General features: G+C 48.0%; 1 protein-coding gene across 1 annotated transcript in view; it reads left to right on the top strand.

The window, feature by feature from the left end:
* Window positions 1-9,239: 9,239 nt before the first annotated feature.
* COMMD1 (copper metabolism domain containing 1) overlaps window positions 9,240-20,916 on the top strand; it is a 104,429-nt gene continuing 92,752 nt past the window's right edge. The window contains exon 1 of the mRNA XM_044291779.1: window positions 9,240-9,441. Coding sequence (XP_044147714.1) covers window positions 9,268-9,441 — 174 coding nt within the window. The 5' untranslated portion in view covers window positions 9,240-9,267. The remainder of the gene's footprint in view (window positions 9,442-20,916) is intronic.

Raw genomic sequence — 20,916 nt, 5'->3', positions numbered from 1 at the left:
GAGCCCCCGTGTACCTCCTCTGGTAACTCTGTGCACGAATCACAACAAGATTCCCTCAATTCCCATTATTCCTTATGCAGAAAAAAAATCACAACATTGTAGTCCTGATACAAGGTAGCCGAGTGCTGCATCTCCGCAACTGCCATACAAATGCACGCCGACCGCCCACTCCTTTCATTTTGCGGATACGGTCCCAGCTGTAGGTCCCCGCGATAAACTTTCGCTGAAAACCCACAGGTGGCTGTTTCCTTTCTGCCTCTCATTCATCTCAATGCAGCGCCTATATCTGCGGCTGCGCTGATACGGGACATGTCCTTTCTCAGGGCGGCCTCTCCGCAATCCTTAGCACTGCCTGCGATTAAAATGAATGGAAAGCAGAAATGACACCGCCGCCCATGGGTTTTACGCGAAATTTCAGTGTGGCTGTCCTCGCCAAAATTTGACTGGAAAAGCATGTTAATGTCCCCTAATAGTTATCCCCTATCCTGTGGGTAGGCCACAACATCATATAACTGGAAAAGGCCTGGAAATGTCATTTATTATATTTACGGCAACCAAACAGTTAACAACTTAGCAGACTGTTTAGGTTACCAGGATGATGGACCCAGTCCACCCCCTGGCGACTGTCACAGTACAGCGCACTGTTCACAATGCAAAGGATGATATCCACAACAATTTCTGTGGCAAAACACGGATATAAAGTATGTGAACCCTTTGGAATGATATGGTTTTCTGCACAAATTGGTCATAAAATGTGATCTGATCTTCATCTAAATCACAACAATAGACAATCACAGTCTGCTTAATCTAATAACACACAAAGAATTAAATGTCACCATGTTTTTATTGAACACACTATGTAAACGTTCACAGTGCAGGTGGAAAAAGTATGTGAACCCTTGGATTTAATAACTGGTTGAACCTCCTTTGGCAGCAATAACTTCAACCAAACGTTTCCTGTAGTTGCAGATCAGATGTGCACAACGGTCAGGAGTAATTCTTGACCATTCCTCTTTACAGAAATGTTTCAGTTCAGCAATATTCTTGGGACGTCTGGTGTGAATCGCTTTCTTGAGGTCATGCCACAGCATCTCAATCGGGTTGAGGTCAGGACTCTGACTGGGCCACTCCAGAAGGAGTAATTTCTTCTGTTTAAGCCATTCTGTTGTTGATTTACTTCTATGCTTTGGGTAGTTGTCCTGTTGCAACACCCATCTTCTGTTGAGCTTCAGCTGGTGGACAGATGGCCTTAAAGGGGTTGTCCAAGTTATATTTATTGATGACCTATCCTCAGGATAGGTCATCAATATCAGATCGGCCGGGGTCTGACACCCGGCACCCCCTCTGATCAGCTGTTTGAAGAGAAGGCGTGCGCGGTGTCAGCGCTGTCTCCTCTTCACTGTTTACCTTCTAGCCGTTGCATCTGCAGTGGTGAGCAAGTGTAATTACACCCAAGCCTTCCTATTTAAAGGGTTTCTACCACTTCGGTGTCACATATTTAGCTGTCAGACACTAGCGATCCGCTAGTGTCTGCTCTGCCCAACCATCCTAATATAATTGCTTTTGGGGCAGCCGTTTTGCTAAAAAAAGAACTTTTATTAATATGCTAATGAGCCTCTAGGTGCTATGGGGGCGTCATTAGCACCTAGAGGCTCCGTCTACCTTCAGAAACTGCCGCCGCCGAGCGCGTCCCTCCAGCCCGCCCATCTCCTCCTGAATGCGATCCTCCTTGTGAGCGTATGTATTCTGCGCATGCGCAGTGAATGTCTGACCGCTTCCTTGCTCAGACATCTCCACTGCGCCTGCGCGATGATGCCATAGTGCTCCGAGGAACAGGCGCAGTGGAGATGTCTGAGCAGGGAAGCCGTCAGACATTCACTGCGCATGCGCCGAATACAGGCGCTCACAAGGAGGATCGCATTCAGGAGGAGATGGGCGGGCTGGAGGGACGCACTGGGCGGCGGCAGTTTCTGAAGGTAGACGGAGCCTCTAGGTGCTAATGACGCCCCCATAGCACCTAGAGGCTCATTAGCATATTAATAAAAGTTCTTTTTTTAGCAAAACGGCTGCCCCAAAAGCAATTATATTAGGATGGTTGGGCAGAGCAGACACTAGCGGATCGCTAGTGTCTGACAGCTAAATATGTGACACCGAAGTGGTAGAAACCCTTTAAAGGGAACCTGTCGTCTGGATTTTGTGTATAGAGCTGAGGACATTGGTTGCTAGATGGCCGCTAGCACATCCGCAGTATCCAGTCCCCATAGCTCTGTGTGCTTTTATTGTGTAAAAAAACGATTTGATACATATGCAAATTACCAGAGATGAGTCCTGTCCCTGACTCATCTCACATACAGGACTCATCTCAAGCACACAGAGCTATAGGGACTGGATACTGCGGATATGCTAGCGGCCATCTAGCAACCCATGTCCTCAGCTCTATACACAGAATCTCGGTGACAGGTTCCCTTTAAATTCTCCTAAGTCTTGATAAACTTGGGAATTCATTTTTCCTTCGATGATAGCAATCTGTCTAGGTCAGTGGTGGGCAAACTTTTTTGTCAACTGAGCCAAATATCGGCAAAACCACAATTTAATTTTTTTTCGAGAGCCACATTTTTAAAACCTAAAATATTGCGTCAACAGTACCAGTGAGGACTATTAGGTCTCATGCACACGACCGTGTGCCCGCCGTTGCCATATTGCAGGCCGCAAACGGCAGGTCCGCAATACATGGGCACTGGCCGTGTGCAGCCCGCATCAAGGACCCATTCACTTCAATGGGTCCAGGGTCTGGGATATGAGTGCTACAGAGTGCTTCCGTGGTGCTTCTGGCTGTGCCTCCGCACCGCAAAAAAGTAGCGCATGCACTACTTTTTTGTGTGCAGCCCGCATCATGGACCCATTCACTTCAGCATGCGCTACTTTTTTGCGGTGCGGGCAGTCGGATGCGGATCGCGAACCCCATTCAGGTGAATGGGTCCACGATCCTCATGCAGCTGCCCCATGGTCTGTGTCCGTGCATTGCGGACCGCTGTTTGCGGTCCGCAGCACGGCGCCCTTACATTCGTTGGCATGAGCCCAGAGTGTGTTTTTACATACTTTTATATGTACTTTCTTTTATTTGGATCTTGCTTATTATTTCATTTTATCTTTATAACTTTTTACTTTTATTAAACTTGTCTGCAGATGTGGATGACGCACTTATGGGGGATATCTGTGGATGACGCACTTATGGGGGATATCTGTGGATGACGCACTTATGGGGGATATCTGTGGATGACGCACTTATGGGGGATATCTGTGGATGACGCACTTATGGGGGATATCTGTGGATGACGCACTTATGGGGGATATCTGTGGATGACGCACTTATGGGGGATATCTGTGGATGACGCACTTATGGGGGATATCTGTGGATGACGCACTTATGGGGGATATCTGTGGATGACGCACTTATGGGGGATATCTGTGGATGACGCACTTATGGGGGATATCTGTCGAGGGCACTTATGGGGGATATCTGTCGAGGGCACTTATGGGGGATATCTGTGGATGACACATATATAGCATAAGATGCTATATATGTGTCATCCACAGATATCCCCCATAAGTGCCCTCCACAGATATCCCCCATAAGTGCCTTCTAGTAAGTAAAGTAATGTACTAGTGGGGGGAAGGGAGGAGGCAGGGACACTTGCGGCGGGGCTGGTGCAGTGCCCGGCGCTGTGCACACACCGGGGTCAGCTCCTACCTTTCTGCTGCAGGACATTTCGCTCCTCCTGAGCGGCGGCCTCTTCACCACTCCTCACATGGCCGGCAGTGGGCAGCCGAACTAGAGCGCCGCTGCCCGCCCTTCTGCTGCTGTGCGCAGCGTGACATCTCTCCCTCCGTCATGCGCCTCCTGCCCCGCCTGCCTGCTTCATTCATAAAGTGGAAGGAGCAGACAGACGGGGCAGGAGGCGCATGACGAACATTTTGCAAGCAGCTTGAGCGGCGCGATATGGGTGCGCGGCCGCCCACCCGCCAGCCCGCACCAAAGAGCCGCAGTGAAGGCTCTAAAGAGCCGCTTGTGGCTTGCGAGCCGCACTTTGCCGACCACTGGTCTAGGTACTGACACAGCAAAGCAGCCCCAAACCATGATGCCCCCACCACAATACTTCACAGTTGGGATGAGGTTTTGATGTTGGTGTGCTGTGCCTATTTCTCCACACATAGTGTTGTGTGTTTCTTCCAAACAACTCAACGTTGGTTTCATCTGTCCACAGAATATTTTGCCAGTACTGCTGTGGAACATCCAGGTGCTCTTGTGCAAACTGTAAACAAGCAGCAATGTTTTTTTTGGACAGCAGTGGCTTCCTCTGTGGTATCCTCCCATGAAATCCATTCTTGTTTAGTGTTTTTTTACGTATCGTAGATTCGCTAACAGGGATGTTAGCATATGCCAGAGAGTTTTGTAAGTCTTTAGCTGACACTCTAGCAGGGGTGTGGAATTTTTTTTAAAAACTACTTGTCGAAGGACTAAAGCGGGGTCTCAATCTACTTGTCCCTCATGACAATCTACTTGTCCTGATACAAAAAGTAATTTTAAATCGAAACCATATTTAAGTGAATCCCTTTAATGTTCATGCCATACTGGGGCAGTGAATCCCCTTGATGTACATGCCAGTATGGGGAAGTCCCTCCCCCCCCCGGCCCGTGGCGCCCGACTTGCGGCCTGCACAGGAGCGCTGATAACTAGTGATGGGAAGTTCGGATCTTTTAGGTGAATCAGTTCATTTGAATCAGCTCATTCAAATGAACCGATTCATGAATCGGATCTTCGGTTCACTTGCTGAGTCACTGACTGCTGAGCTGACTTGCAAGTGAACCGCAGACTCTAGGTGCCGGTGCGCATGCGCAGATGCTATACACATTCGATTCACTTGCTGCTGCTGACTCAGTGCAGTCGGCTCTTCAGCTCTCTGAACTCTGATTAGTATAGAGTGAGTCAGGAAGAGTGATTTATTATAGTAAAGGGAAGCTGAGGCTGACGCCGGACAGAAGGACTCAGGACAGGAGGACAATAGACTTATGGCGTAAAGCAAAATAGAAGGCTTTAAAAGGCATTCCATTTGCTTTCCGTCCTAATAGAAGTCTATGCAAATCAAAATGGATCCGTCTGGGTCCAGTTATGCAAGACGGAAAACTAAGTCCTGTCGACACGACAGGACCCAGACGGATCTGTTATGATTTTCATAGACTTTTATGATGACGGAAAGCAAAACAGAATGCCTCTTAAAGGTTTCCGTTTTGCACTCCATTTTATGGATTACGTTATTTTCTGTTATAACCCTTTTATAACGGAAAGCCATAACGGAATCCATAAAGGTGACGTGAACCCACCCTTGGTTATAAAGCTACTGAATGAGATGCCTTTAACATATATCTCCTGAGAAGCCAATTTGATTCTAAAGGGTTAATTTAATTCAACCTGTAATCTAAACTCTGTCATCTGTCCCTTCTCTTATCTCTCTGCTCCTGTCCCTTAATCTTATCACTGCTGCAACAAAAGCAGCCTCAGCCTCAGCCTCAGTGTAAACTGCTCTACAGCCTGACTCACGGCTCTTTTAAATTAATGAATCGAATGAGTCACAAACTAAGTCGGATCTTTAGATTCTTTAACTTGTGACTCATTCGATTCCTTTCTATTCTTAGACTCCCTGCACTTACTTGTGTGACTCAGATGACTCAGAGCTGCCAGTGTGCTTGCCTTGCCCCCTCAGCTCTGGTCGGTGATTGGTTGGTGGGCGGGGAGGGGAGGGGCTGGCAGAAGCCAGCTTCCACTCTAAGATCATATTACGCTCCTCCCCGTCCCTCCCTCAGGCTCCTCCCTGCTGCCAGCGTGAGGTGAGAGTCTCTGTCTGCATTGTCTGTGAACACTGCGGTAAGCAGCCCGGACTTGCTGCACCGGGCTGTGTATTAGAGGAAAACACGGCGCAACCCTAGCCCTGCTACTTGCCCGCAGGGCTAAGCTGCCTGCACAAACTACCTGCCCGGCGCCCGGAACTGCATGTCCCGGGCGTCGGGCGATAGGAATTCCACACCCCTGCTCTAGGATTCTTCACATCAATGAGCAGTCTGTGCTGTGCTCTTGTAGTCATCTTTACAGGACGGCCACTCCTAGGGAGAGTAGCAGCAGTGCTGAACTTTCTCCATTTATAGACAATTTGTCTTACCATGGACTGATGAACAGCAAGGCTTTTGGAGATGCTTTTATAACCCTTTTCAGCTTTATGCAAGTCAACAATTCTTAATCATAGGTCTTCTGAGAGCTCTTTTGTGCGAGGCATCATTCACATCAGGCAATGCCCCTTGTGAAAAGCAAACCCAGACCTGGTGTGTGTTTTTATAGGGCAGGGCAGCTGTAACCAACACCTCCAATCTCATCTCATTGATTGGACTCCAGTTGGCTGACACCTCACTCTAATTAGCTCTTGGAGATGTCATTAGTCTAGGGGTTCACATACTTTTTCCACCTGCACTGTGAATGTTTACATGGTGTGTTCAATAAGAACATGGTAACATTTAATTATTTGTGTGTTATTAGTTTAAGCAGACTGTGATTGTCTATTGTTGTGACTTAGATGAAGATCAGATCACATTTTATGACCAATTTGTACAGAAATCCATATCATTCCAAAGGGTTCACATACTTTTTCTTGCAACTGTAATATATATTGTTGCCACAAATTTGCAGCTAAATCTACACTGGACTTTTCCACTTCTGTCCCATGTGCCTAAGGGTTGTAAGCTGTCTAGTCTCTATCAAACCCCTTTCATGTAAAGGCATTGTCCCACGATTGTCAAACCAGCACAAGGATCTGATTAGTTGCAATTGCATTTCATTAAAAATGTATTATAGCCACTGAGTTGTTTAATAAAATCTATCTACCTGCTGGGTTTTTTTCTCATTTCTATGTCCTGCTCACTGAGATGGCCGCACATGCTCAGTTTCATCCTTCAACTGCCTCCTGAGCTGTGATAGGGAGAGCATGGACACGCCCCCTGAGCTGTGATAGGCAGAGCTGAGACACGCCCCCTGAGCTGCAGCAGAAAAGACACTCCCCTTGAGCTGTCAGCTTGATATAAATCTAGCAGAGCAATGAATGGGGAGATCTCTGTATCCATGTGAGGTACAGGGATGGTTCTAGCTTGTACTATATGATGTCTGATTTTCATTTTTTACATTAGTCATGGGATAACCTTTTTAAAGTAAAGCTACAGTATATACTGTATGCAACAAACAAAATACAATTGTCAGCTGGAACACTCCTGCTCTATAAAGAGGGGCGGGTTGTTTCGATGGTATGGGAATAATAGCAGGCAGAAACACATTTAACATATGCAGCAAACTCACAGTTTACTGTACAGGTTCACAGGCTGGGGCCACATCACTCGTGACAGTTACATTCTCTTAAAGGCTCTTCTTCAGACACGGTGACACACCTTATACTTCCCAGCTGCCTCGTTACCCAAATAGAGCCAGTTCTCTCAGCCGACACTTTGGCAGTGAAGTAGATTCCCGCTCCCTCCCATACTCCACATTAGCTGTGTCTGCAATGGGCCTGCTCTGCTTGGGACAACAGTCCTCCTCCCACACACTCTGGTCACTGCCACTGCAACCAACTCTTCTATTTGTCCCCAGCTGCATATGTCAGCTTAGACCTCTACATGAACCACTCTTGGTGCTACTGTGTCACTTCTTACACACTCTTGTTGGAGGGAGTCTGCCACTTCTCCAGCCACCAAAACTTTCTGCAGGCTTTCCGCTGCAGGAGGGAGACTTCCCCTCAGGCACACTCTACACTCATCTGCTGCAGTAGGCCTCTTCTGGTCCTTATCTGCACTCATCTGCTGCAGCAGGCCTCTTCTGGTCCTTATCTACAGTCATCTGCTGCAGCAGGCCTCTTCTGGTCCTTATCTACACTCATCTGCTGCAGCAGGCCTTTTCTGGTCCTTATCTACACTCATCTGCTGCAGCAGGCCTCTTCTGGTCCTTATCTACACTCATCTGCTGCAGCAGGCCTCTTCTGGTCCTTATCTACACTCATCTGCTGCAGCAGGCCTCTTCTGGTCCTTATCTACAGTCATCTGCTGCAGCAGGCATCTTCTGGTCCTTATCTACACTCATCTGCTGCAGCAGGCCTCTTCTGGTCCTTATCTACACTCATCTGCTGCAGCAGGCCTTTTCTGGTCCTTATCTACACTCATCTGCTAAAGCAGGCCTCTTCTGGTCCTTATCTACACTCATCTGCTGCAGCAGGCCTCTTCTGGTCCTTATCTACACTCATCTGCTGCAGCAGGCCTCTTCTGGTCCTTATCTACACTCATCTGATGCAGCAGGCCTCTTCTGGTCCTTATCTACACTCATCTGCTGCAGCAGGCCTCTTCTGGTCCTTATCTACACTCATCTGCTGCAGCAGGCCTCTTCTGGTCCTTATCTACACTCATCTGCTGCAGCAGGCCTCTTCTGGTCCTTATCTACACTCATCTGCTGCAGCAGGCCTCTTCTGGTCCTTATCTACACTCATCTGCTGCAGCAGGCCTCTTCTGGTCCTTATCTACACTCATCTGCTGCAGCAGGCCTCTTCTGGTCCTTTTCTACACTCATCTGCTGCAGCAGGCCTCTTCCAGTGCTTATCCCCAGCAGGGGTTTAGGTGCACACCATGTGGCTTCCTCTCCACTATGGGAGAAATGCACCTTTCCTGTGCTTATGTGATGCTTCTCTGTTTGCCCTCTGAGTGGGTGATGAGCGTGCCATGTCATCTCTCGTCATACCGGAGGCTGGCTGAGCCAGTAACACCCCAGTCAGAGCTCACGCCACCTTTGTTTCTTCTCTGCGCTCTCTCCTAGCAAAAGGCTGAGCCTACTGGACTGGCACCACCGCTGGTACATTTTAAAGGGGCTGTGTTTTTTTAAGGTTGGCTCTGGCCACCACATCACATTGCCTTTGACTATGCCCACACTGTTCCTCTGTCAGAAGATCATACTTGGCAGGGATTTGCTCCATTAATGTCTATAAACAGCTTGGAGTATAATACACTGGTGCAGTTGTCAATGTTAGGTTCCTCAGCTATTCAACTGACTCCACAATCTGCGCTAGCGCAAGACCTAACCATTTGCCAACCAACATATGGCCGCACAGCTGTTCCTGTCGCGCTTCCGCCATCCCTAAGCTTCGAGTCACGTGACTTGGCTTCAGCCGGTCACGTGCCCGTGCCGCTGTCATGGCTGACCCGGAGAGCAGTAAAGCTCTTAGCGGACTGCTGAACGGCATCGCGCAGAGTAGATACTATGGCAACGTGGAGATAACGGAGGAGCTGCTCAAGAGAGAGCTGTACCCGGAGCTGCCGCCTGACCAGTTCAGAGCCCTGCACGACAAGATGCTGGGCATCATCAAGGTACCGGGAGGGACCACTGAGTGGCGGGGGGAGCAGGGTGCAATCACTTATACCCGCGGGGGGGCAGTATGTCAATAAGGGAACATCTTCTGATGGACAAAGCCAATGAAGTGAGTCTGCCCCTGGATATTGGGATTTGTGGGCTCTATGGCATCAGGGATGCACTGATATCAGCGCCCTGTGCTAAGTGTGGCACCTCCTGGGCAGATGTCTACAGCTGCGGATGTTCCTCAGTAGATCTGGCTGAGATCCATTGGATAGTCTAAGAGGGTCATTATGTGAAAGATCAAAAAGAGGGACATTAAAGGAGCAAAGATGGACAGGGGTCAAAAGTAGGGACTGTAATTCTAGAAGAGGTACGCTTGAGACCACCCAAAATGGATCACAGGAGGTGGTCTGCTGCTCTCCCCCCGTGCATTGCAAAGGCTGAAATCTGCCGGTAAAACCCCAAGATTCTGCTGTGACTGAGAACCCGCAGAGCAGGGCGCTTTAGGCAATGGATCCGCATACGGATGTCACCCTTTTTTTTATATTTTTTTTGCGGACTGCAAAGCACATTCGGTCGTGTGCATGTAGCCTTACACTGCAGGTTTTCGTCACAGTTAGTGTTGAGCGAATCAAGCTTTAGAGCCAAGAGCCTAAGGCTACTTTCACATCTGCGTTTCCCTTTCCGGTATTGAGATCCGTCATAGGATCTCGATACCGGAGGAAAACGCTTCAGGTTTGTCCCCATTCATTGTCATTGGTTGCGTTCCCATACCGGACAGAAAACCGAAGCAAGCAGCGTTTTTCTGTCCACCATGGGATGTGGAGCAAGACAGATCCAGCATGACACACAATGCAGGTCAATGGTGCCGGATCCGTTTTCTTGGACACAAAAGAAAACGGATCCGTCACCCATTGACTTACAATGGTTTTAGTGCCGGATCCGTCACGGCCACCTTACAACTGGATTAGTTCATAGCGGATTCTGACGGTTGTATTATCGTAAGGGAAGCATTTTTGCTGATCCATGCGAAACTTCGGTGAACAACTTCGGGGTTTGATTTTTCATTAAAACCATTTTAAAGCAGGAATCCGAAGTCTGCTTCGGTAGCGGCTGGTACCTCGGTACTGAAGCCAACTTCGGATCCCTGTTTTAAAATTGAAAAATCAAATCCCGAAGTTGTTCACCAAAGTCTCGCGATAACTAATTGCCCTCGCTGAATCTCTGTACAGCATTCAAACCAAGTTTTGAACGAAGCGACTTCAGATCTGGGGTCCGAAGCTCGATTCGCTGCACACTAGTCACAGTGTGTGAAATCTCATTCACTTGGCAGGTGCTGTAAATGCTGATGAGAATTCGCCACGTTTATACCACGTATGGACGTACCCGTCATTGAGGGGCAGCAGCATCTCATGGATACGGTGACAGAATCACCTTAAAGGGGTTGGCTCATAGCAGAGATTGGTGGTATATTGATAGGTTATTCCATCATGTCAGATAAGTGCAGGTTCCAACTTGAATGGGTCCGTGGTCTGTCTGCACCGGAAAAAAATATGACATGTCATATTTATTTGCGGAACAACGGAAAGAAACACCACGGAAGCACTCCGTAGTGCTTCCGGTGTTCCATTCCGCATCTCCAGAATTCCGTGATGCGTGGGGGCAGCACAGGGGGGAGGGAGAGACTCCTTCTCGACTGCGCTGCTGATAAGAACATCAGTGGCGGGGCAGAGAACTATCATCTCCTGTGCCCCGCCGCTGTATTCAACTGCAGAACTGCGGCGGGTCTAGTCGCAAATGGCAACAAGACTAAAAAGTCTTGTCGCCATTTTTAAATTCTAAGTCGCATTGGCGACCATTTTGGTCGCCATCTGGAGCCCTGGGGGGTAATTTATTAAACAGAAATACGCCTATATTAGGGCTCTTTCACACTTGCGTTCTTTTCTTCCGGCATAGAGTTCCGTCGTCGGGTCTCTATGCCGGAAGAATCCTGATCAGTTTTATCCCAATGCATTCTGAATGGAGAGAAATCCGTTCAGGATGCATCAGGATGTCTTCAGTTCCGGACCGGAACGTTTTTTGGCCGGAGAAAATACCGCAGCATGCTTTGCTTTTTGCCCCATTGAAAGGCATTAATCCGGCCCTAAGCTAAACGTCGTTTCGGCGCATCGTCGGATCCGACGTTTAGCTTTTTCTCAATGGTTACCATGGCTGCCAGGACGCTAAAGTCCTGGCAGCCATGGTAAAGTGTAGCGGGGAGCGGGGGAGCAGCATACTTACCGTCCGTGCGGCTCCCGGGGCGCTCCAGAGTGACGTCATTCTGGAGCGCCCCGGGAGCCGCGCGGACTGTAAGTATACCGCTCCCCACTACTACTATGGCAACCAGGACTTTAATAGCGTCCTGGCGTCCTGAACGCATTTTGAAGACGGATCCGTCTTCAAATGCTTTCAGTTCACTTGCGTTTTTCCGGATCCGGCGTGTAATTCCGGCAAATGGAGTACACGACGGATCCGGACAACGCAAGTGTGAAAGAGCCCTTACGTGTATTTCTGGCGCAGATTGCGACACATACCGTATTTTTCGCCCTATAAGACGCACCGGCCCATAAAACGCACCTAGGTTTTTGAGGAGGAAAATAAGAAAATAAATATTTTGAACCAAAAGGTGTGCTTTTTGTGGGTTTTAAACTGATGGTGGTCTGTGGATGGCACTATTATGGGGGCATCTGTGGATGGCGCTGTTATGGGGGCATCTGTGGATGGCGCTGTTATGGGGGCATCGGTGGAGGGCGCTGTTATGGGGGCATCGGTGGAGGGCGCTGTTATGGGGGGATCTTATCTAATGTGTCATCCACAGATCCCCCATAACAGTGTCCCTGTGTAGTGAATGAGGGCCGGCATCTGGTTCTGTAATGGCAGCGTGGCCCTGTGCAGTCCCTGTATTCTACTACACCGGGCCCCGCTCACTGTAGAATAATCATGTCTAACTTGTAGGTATTCGAATCATCTGAAATCCAGCGCTGTACTACTTACTACTAACTTCGTAGCAGTCAGGAGGCCGGGGCGGGCACTGGCAGCGTGACTCACTACATCACGCACCTGCGCCGCCTGCTTCATTCATAAAGTGGGTGGAGCAGGCGCATGACGTAGTTAGTTACGCTGCCGCCCGCCCCGGCCTCCTGACTGCTACGAAGTTAGTAGTAAGTAGTACAGCGCTGGATTTCAGATGATTTGAATAGTTTAACAATACCCACAAGTTAGATATGATTATACTACAGTGAGCAGGGCCCGGTGTAGTAGAATACAGGGACTGCGCCGGGCCCCGCTGCCATTACAGAACCAGATGCCGGCCCCCAGCCCCTCCTCCCTCTCTGCCGATACACCCGACGGTCGAGCATTCGCCCCATAAGATGCACTGCTATTCCCCCCCCACTTTGCGTCTTATAGGGTGAAAAATACGGTAGGTCCTTTGCGCCGTAATCCTGGACTTCTCTCTGCTCATGCCAGGTCTAAAAAAGTGGGTGTGGCGGCATCTTATTTACCTCTTTTAGGTGTAGAAAATGGTCTAAATGTAAGACAGTAAGGTGTAAGACACCAAAGTTATGGAGAGGCCGGAACCACTACATAACTGCGGCATATCCACCGCCAGTGTATGGCTTTATTACAGGGTTTCTGTCATGATAAATAACGTTATGTAGCGATGTGCTAATGTCAGCAGTACATAACAGTATGATGTATAACGCCCTGCCTGCCGCCGTTCTCTTAAAATAAAGACTTTTAAAATATGCTACTGAGGCTTTAGTTGCTATTAGGGCGTTGCTTCAGCACCTAGAGGCTCGGTCTACGCACCCTTTGGCACGCCCAGGTCCAGTTGATTGAATTTCTCCTCAGTGTCCTGTAAATCCTGTGCGGTCCCTTTTAGCATTCGGCGCAGGCGCAGTGAGTGAAGGACGCGCTCCTGCTGCTGACTTCCTTCGGCACAGGCGCAGTGAGGAAGCCGGCAGCAGGAGCGCGTCCTTCACTGCCTGCGCTAAATACTAAACGGGATAGCACAGGCGCGGGATTTATGGGGCACTGAGGAGAACTCGAAAGTCAATCAACTGGATCTGGGCGTGCCAAAGGCTGCGTAGACCGAGCCTCTAGGTGCTGAAGCAACACCCTAATAGCAACTAAAGCCTCATTAGCATATTTTAAAAGTCTTTATTTTAAGAGAACGGCGGCAGGCAGGGAGTTATACATCATACCGCTATGTACTGCTGACATCAGCACATCGCTAATGTCAGTCAGCTACATAACGTTATTTCTCATGACAGAAACCCTTTAAGTCTTAAAGGGGTTGTCCAAGCTTTTACTATCGATGAGCTATGCCGGGTGTCTGACCCCTTCCGATCTGATATTGATGACCTATCCTGAGGATAGGTCATCAATAGTAAAAGCCTGGACAACCCGTTTAATAAATGTGATTAAATAAGAGAATATAAGTAATCCATGCACGTTGTGAGATGCTTGACATTAGAATTTAAAAGGGTTATCCTGGAAAAGATGCTGACCTATCCTCTGCTGCATCCCAATCCTTATCATCTTCATCTGTTGGCAGACGCACAGCTCTCTCACTGATACAGCAAAGTGCTGCATGAATGCTGTGCTGGATCATTAATGGGATTGTCCAGATTCGGAGCTGAACCCGGACATACCTCCATTTTCACCCAGGAAGCCCCCCTGCCTTTGCCCTGTGCTAAACTGCTCTGATGCTAACATCAGGGGGCTGTCTGGGTGAAATTATGGCTTTAAAGGCTATGTACACCTTCGGAGGCAATGTTTGTTTATGATTGCATTTTACTAATTGTTGGCTCAAAATCATATTTTTAATTGGCCTTTATTAAAAATATTGAGCCATTCTGTCACAAAGGGTTAACTGTTTTTCTAACGGTTTGACTGGTAATTTCACTTTGTGCCGGTCATCTAATAAACCTTCTCTCTAAACTACTAAGAGGTCATAAACACTTATTTAACCCCTCAAGGACCCCCGCCGTACATGTACCGCGGGCTGATCGGGCACTGACAGCCAGGCCCCTTCTACATACGCCGGCATCGGTGAAAACACTGATGCTGGCGTATTAACCCCTTGTATGCCGCGGTCAAAGCTGACCGCGGCATGTGGAGGGTAAGGGTGCCCTCCACATCTCCATTGGGTCCCCGTGATGCAGTGGCGGGAACTCGATGGCAGAGAAGGTAAGCCCGATGCCTTTCTTTGACCTGCTCACTGCGAAAGCCGCACATGCTTAGTTTCATCCTTCAACTGCCTCCTGAACCGTGATAGGAAGAGCTGAGACACGCCCCCTGAGCTATAATAGGCAGAGAGTGGAAACGCCCCCTGAGCTGTCCACTGACCCTTTAAAAAATGAGTCGGAAAAAATGTTGTCATTTTTAATTGCATAGTACTAATGAAATTTTTTCAAAAAAAGTAGCCAACATTTTTTTTAAAAAGTTTCAATAAATATTAGGTTTACAGGGTCACAAAGTTTTTGACATATAAAAAGTTTTGATCGGTCTGAGCACTGAGATCCTCACCGATTGCTAGAACCAAGACAGCGAAGCATGGACATATTGCGCTCAATAGAAGTCTACAAGCCCATCTGAATTTAATCTCCTGCAGCAAGGAGAGGGAGCGCAATGTGTGTGCGCTTCTCTTTCCTCATTCTAGCGTTTGGTGGGGGTCTCAGCATTCAAACCCCCACCAATCTAAACTTTTGATAGGTCTCTGTGACATCAAAAGTTTAACAAAAACTCAGTAACCCTTTATTTTTCCAAGACTTTTGTACTGATGACCTATACTCTGGATACGTCACCAGTATGTAGTGGGTGTCCGACACCCAGGACCTCTGAAGATTAGCTGTTTGAGAAGTTACCGGCGCTTGCAGTAGCACCATGGCCTCCTTGTAGTTTAGCTTAGGCCAGTGATGTCATCTTCATCGGTCACAAGACCTAGGTGCAGCTCAGCCCTAATTGAAGTGAATGGGACTGAGCTGTAATATCAATTATAGCCGATGTGCTTGGTTAGCTGAGAGAAGGCTAGTGGAGATCAAACAGCTGGGGATCCCGGGTAGACTTGAGCAAATCGACCTTTGGATCATAGATCCGAAGTAGATTTGTTCAAATACTTTGATTTTAATATTGGTTTCGTGGAGCCAAAGTTCTGCTGGTAACAGATATCTTTGAGAGCCCAGTGCTTGCCGATATTCTTCTTCCTCAACCTATCCTGTTTTTCCAAGGCTATTTTAGATTCTTCGTCTTTACCTTGGGCCTGAGCAATAAGCTTCTTAGTGTTCCACTTCCCTGACAGGCTGTTCTCTCTCTCAGCTTCTTCCAACTTGTCCTGTTTACATGTCCTTGTCTACTGCCTGCCCTGAATTTTTACCTGTAAACTGTATTGCCTGAACTCTGCCAGCACTGATCTTTATTTATCTGACTCAGATCTCTTGCCACTTTCCTGGCATCACCAGCCTATGTCACATCAGCTGTTTCAAAAGGAGATCACTCTTGTGTTTGCCACCTAGGGGTACCGTGCAGTGAAAGCAAGATCCCTGTACAGGGGTTAAAGGTTGAATACCAAGGAATCCCTTGGACTTCACTTCCACGTTTAGCCATAGTCAGATTTGTTGCAACGCAGTTGGTGAACATCTGTTTGATACCCCCGACGTATACTTGTATATAATGGAAATGCTTTTACAGCTGTTTTTATTTATTTATTTATTTTTTAACTTGTGGGAATCATCATGTAATGAGGAGTTTAGGTACAAATAAATTTGATTCCCCAGGTTTCTACACCTCCATAGCAGTCTTTCAATGTAGAGAGAAGGAGGCTGACATGGTGGCACTTTCCCCTCACCACAAAATACAGGTGCCATAACTGTAGCAGTGTACTACTGATGGGGAGATCGTATTTCTTGTGCCTTACTCTTCTATTAACTGAACTGCTTCTAAGAGGGATATGTTAGGACAATGTTGTATATTGTTTTTTGTCTGGCGGAAACCCAAAACTCATGCCGAAAACCATCCGGATCCCATTGTAGTTAATGGGGAACTGGCGGTGTGCAGTCCTATCTGGCTATGCCAGATGCTGTGAAATCTGGCAGGCTGTTCCTTTGCCGGAACAGCCTGGAGGATTTAAAAATGCAGATGTTGGTGGTGGCCAGCAGCGGACATGGCTGGATGTGTGTGAGCTGAGCTCCGCGGTCGGCGCAGAACTACAGGGCAAATCCTGACTACTACCAGCCAGCACCAGCATAACAGAATTCTTGGAGGAACCCCGACATCATCAGGAAGCCGGCACATATCCGACTTACCCTGAAGTGTGAGCTGAAGTGAGCAGAGCGACCAACGGCACGAGCGCCAGGAGTGGTGCTAAGGGGTGGAGGTGTACAACGCAGCTGCGGCTGTGAAGAGGTGAGAGGCACAGAGAGAGGAGCCGGAGGGAGATGGAGCGGGCTGAGAGGACCAAAAAATGGGGAAGATTGGAAGCAGTAGGCGCTGCGAGTCCCCGCTGACTTTCCTGCCAGTCGGCCATTTTTTACCAGCTCCCCGGCAGCACCAGGAGAGAGGAGGGAGTTTTGTGCAGCGCAGCAGACAGGTGCAACAGAGTATCCGGTCTACACATAAAGTGGACAGTGCAACCTCCCCAAAAGAACCCTCTAACCCCCTGCTGGGACTATATCCTTAATACAGGGGTGCAGGAAAACCTCAGCACAGCCTCTGCACGCTCCTCTGGTGGGCCCCATAGCCGCAAAGAAGCCAATTGGGCTCCATAAGTGCTCACAATAGATTTGCATCAGATATACTTGCTCTCAAATCAATATCATAATGGGGCCACAAAAGGCACAAAGTGCAGCAGACAAACTGAAAGAATTTGCAAGACAACCAGAGGAGGCGTCGCAGTCTCCTCTACCGCAGCGAAATCTGCACACAAGGGCTAGCACTGCCTCAGACTCTGTAGTCCCCGCAAAATCTCCTGAAGATGCTCAGGATGAACCCACCCTTAAGCAAGTAACACTAACAGCACAAGTCCTAGAGGCTATTACGGCCTGCAAGACGTCTTGCAGGGAAACTGGATGAAGTTAAGATTGATCTAGGCCTCCTGCGTCAAGACATGCATAATTTGTCCAACATGCTGAAGAACATATATTGCGCATTGAAGATGCGACAGCAACTGTTCCCAGATCCATATCCGAGCTTAACACCAAAGCAGAACTCTGGAAACAGAAAGCGGATGACTTGGAAAATAGACTCCGGAGAAATAATATAAGCTTGCCTGAAAGAGCAGAGGGTCGTACTCCAGATGAGTTTATAGAGAAGTGGATTAAAGAACTTTTCCCGGTTGCAAACTTCTCTTTGGCATTTGCAGTTGAAAGAGCTCACAATTTGCACCATATTGTGTCAGTGTCAAACGGATCCGTCCCCATTGACTTGCATTGTAAGTCAGGACGGATCCGTTTGGCTCTGCACGGCCAGGCGGACACCAAAACGCTGCAAGCTGCGTTCGGGTGTCCACCTCCAGAGCGGAATGGAGGCGGAACAGAGCCAAACTGATGCATTCTGAACGGATCCGCATCCACTCAGAATGCATTAGGGCTGGGCGGATGCGTTCGGGGCCGCTTGTGAGAGCCTTCAAACGGATCTCACAAGCGGAACCCCAAACGCAAGTGTGAAAGTAGCCTGAGATTTCTTAATTGCAAAGATAGAGATAGGAAATTGGCTTTAGCCAGATGACGACAAGAAATCAAATATGATAATTCCAGAGTTTCCATCTTACCAAACTTTTGCATGGAGCTGCAAAGACAACGTGCCACCGTTATGGATGTAAAACATCGGCGGCTGAGAGAGGCCAACATACCCTACTCCATGGGATATCCTGCAAAATTAAGAGTGGTAGACGGAGATAAAGCGGTTTTCTTTACCGCTCCCGGAGAAGTTGCTGAATGGCTAGCCTTAATGCGAAGATCACCAAGACGATGGAATCCTTGAACCCCTCTAAGGACTGGTCACCAGTTGGCGCCATCGGACTGGCTAGGCTAAGTTGGAATGTTTTAAATATAATCAAATACGGCTCCCTGTTCATTCTGTTACATGTTTTAGCTACTGACTAGGGGCCACCTCAACCATATCTTTATGCTTAACTAGAGGTATTAAAGTAGTGCCTGCATGCCTCTGTCAAACCATCACCAATGATGGAGGCATCCCGGTTTCACTGGCCTAGAGTCTGGTATTGAAAGGAGCTCCACCAGACTCAACATTTACTCAGCAAATACTTTACAGTCAAGGAGCACAGTTGGTATTTCTAGTTTTCTAGGGTTTCCATGTTCAAGGTTGCTCAAACAAATTTGCTATACCTTATCGCAACTATTGCAATCTGTTCAGGTCCTGATATTGTTAAGATTCACAGTTTATGGATCTAGTTTTGAATGTTAATACACACATGCTCAGTATCACCGCCATCGCGATATGTCTAGCTCCTGACAACCTATTCACGCCCAGGATTTCATGGAATGTTAGGGGATTAGGGACTCCACAAAAACGATCAATGGTGCGCTCTTTAATTACAAACTCCAGCCCGCACATACTGTGTCTTCAAGAGACACATCTCACACCTATTACACCTCTGGTTCTGAAGAAGCCTTGGGTACAATGGTGCGCACACTCCTACCATTCCTCTTCCTCAAGGGGGTGTCTCTATTAATACATAAACGGATAAGATGGGAGGTGAAAGAACTAGCTATCGATACGGAAGGCTATTAATACGCTCTTATTGACAATGTACGTTATGTTTTACTGAGCGTTTATAACCCTCCCCCTGGCTCCATGCAGATTTTACACCTTGAAGCCACCTTTGCCGCAGCACACCCACACGCTAAAATACTTTGCATGGGATCCCTTGTTGGATCGCCACAATGATGTGGCAGGCCTGTTCATTACAAGGAACTAGGGTTGTTGCGGGTATTGAAATTTCGATACCCAATTGATACTTTTGTCCCGGTATCGATACGCTACTGGGATTTCCATTTTTTCGATACTGGGCTGTGCTTCTGCGCAGTCTAGTATCTCTGAATATGAGCGCACTGCTGTCAGCGCGCTTATGTTCTCGCGGCAGCACAGGGGAGAAGTAGGCAGTCTCTCCCTCCCCCCTGTGCTGCCACTGCCACCAATGAACGGAGAAATGGGTGGAGGAGGGGCGGGCGCACTGCGCTACCAATGATAGGACTTTTCCTGGATCCATATTTTAAGTATCAGGCTACAGAGAGTAGCGCCCAGAGATGTCCCAGCACTTACTATTATTCCTGGGGGCCGCTCCGTTCGCCTGCTGTGGCCCCCATTACTGTCTCCTGCTCCGTATGCTAATTACTATCGGAGCAATGGGGAGGAGACATCAGCTTCTCTTTTGGGCGTTCCTTCTCCCTATCTGTAGCGCTGTCCAATCGCAGCGCAGCGCAGGGAGAAGGAACGCCCAGAAGAGAAGCTGATGTCTCCTCCCCATTGCTCCGATAGTAATTAGCATACGGAGCAGGAGACCGTAATGGGGGCCACAGCAGGCGAACGGAGCGGCGCCCAGGATTAATAGTAAGTGCTGGGACATCTCTGGGCGCTGCTCTGTGTAGCCTGATACTTAAAATCTGGATCCAGGAAAAGTCCTATCATCTACGAGTATTACCCGCAATAAATAACAAAATAATCCAACTTTATATCATCTATCAGTCATATTTAACTCCAATTAGGGTGTACAGAATGGGTAGAGCGCCATCTACAGCATGTCCGAGGTGTGGGGAACATGAGGCGGGCTTCTGGCACATGATCTGGTGCTGAAACCCGATAGCCGCCTTCTGGAAGGAGGTGATTGATCTTTCTCATTACTATGGGCTCGGGTGCCGTGCACTCCTGAGGTCTGCCCGCTAGGAATACTGAATGATGATAACTGGGATCACTATACAACGATATTCCTAAGGGAATCCCTGTTTATGGCACATAAATGTGTAGCACTGAGATGGTACAGCCCCAATACACCGAACTTGACCATGTGGAAATTGCAAATAAATCAGATCCTACCATACATGGTATTGGTATACAAACATCGCAAAAAAAACCCCACAGAAATTAGATTTCGATAAAGTTTGGGGATTGTGGTGTGGGGCAGCACAAGCCATGTATTCAACATCGAGACTGCGACAAGCAATATACCAGGACATTGCTATACATCAACGTTGCTACGCTTTAAATGATGTCATGGGGGTGGGTGGCATTGCAATGGATGGCTAGAGATGCGACTAAGACACTTACTGTATTATTGGTTACACTGTTTTCTGTATTAAGACCATGTATTGGAACCTCCATATATACATTGCATTTGGCAACAAAACAGTATGATACTGTTGTACTTCCATTTCTGTCAATAAAACTGTAAAAAAAAAAAAAAAAAAAAAAAATGCAGATGTAAAAGTGGC

Source organism: Bufo gargarizans, chromosome 4 (genome assembly GCF_014858855.1).
Source record: "Bufo gargarizans isolate SCDJY-AF-19 chromosome 4, ASM1485885v1, whole genome shotgun sequence".
Taxonomy (NCBI): Eukaryota; Metazoa; Chordata; class Amphibia; order Anura; family Bufonidae; genus Bufo; species Bufo gargarizans.
Note: the sequence above shows the minus strand (reverse complement) of the source record. Positions and strands in the feature narration are given on the sequence as shown.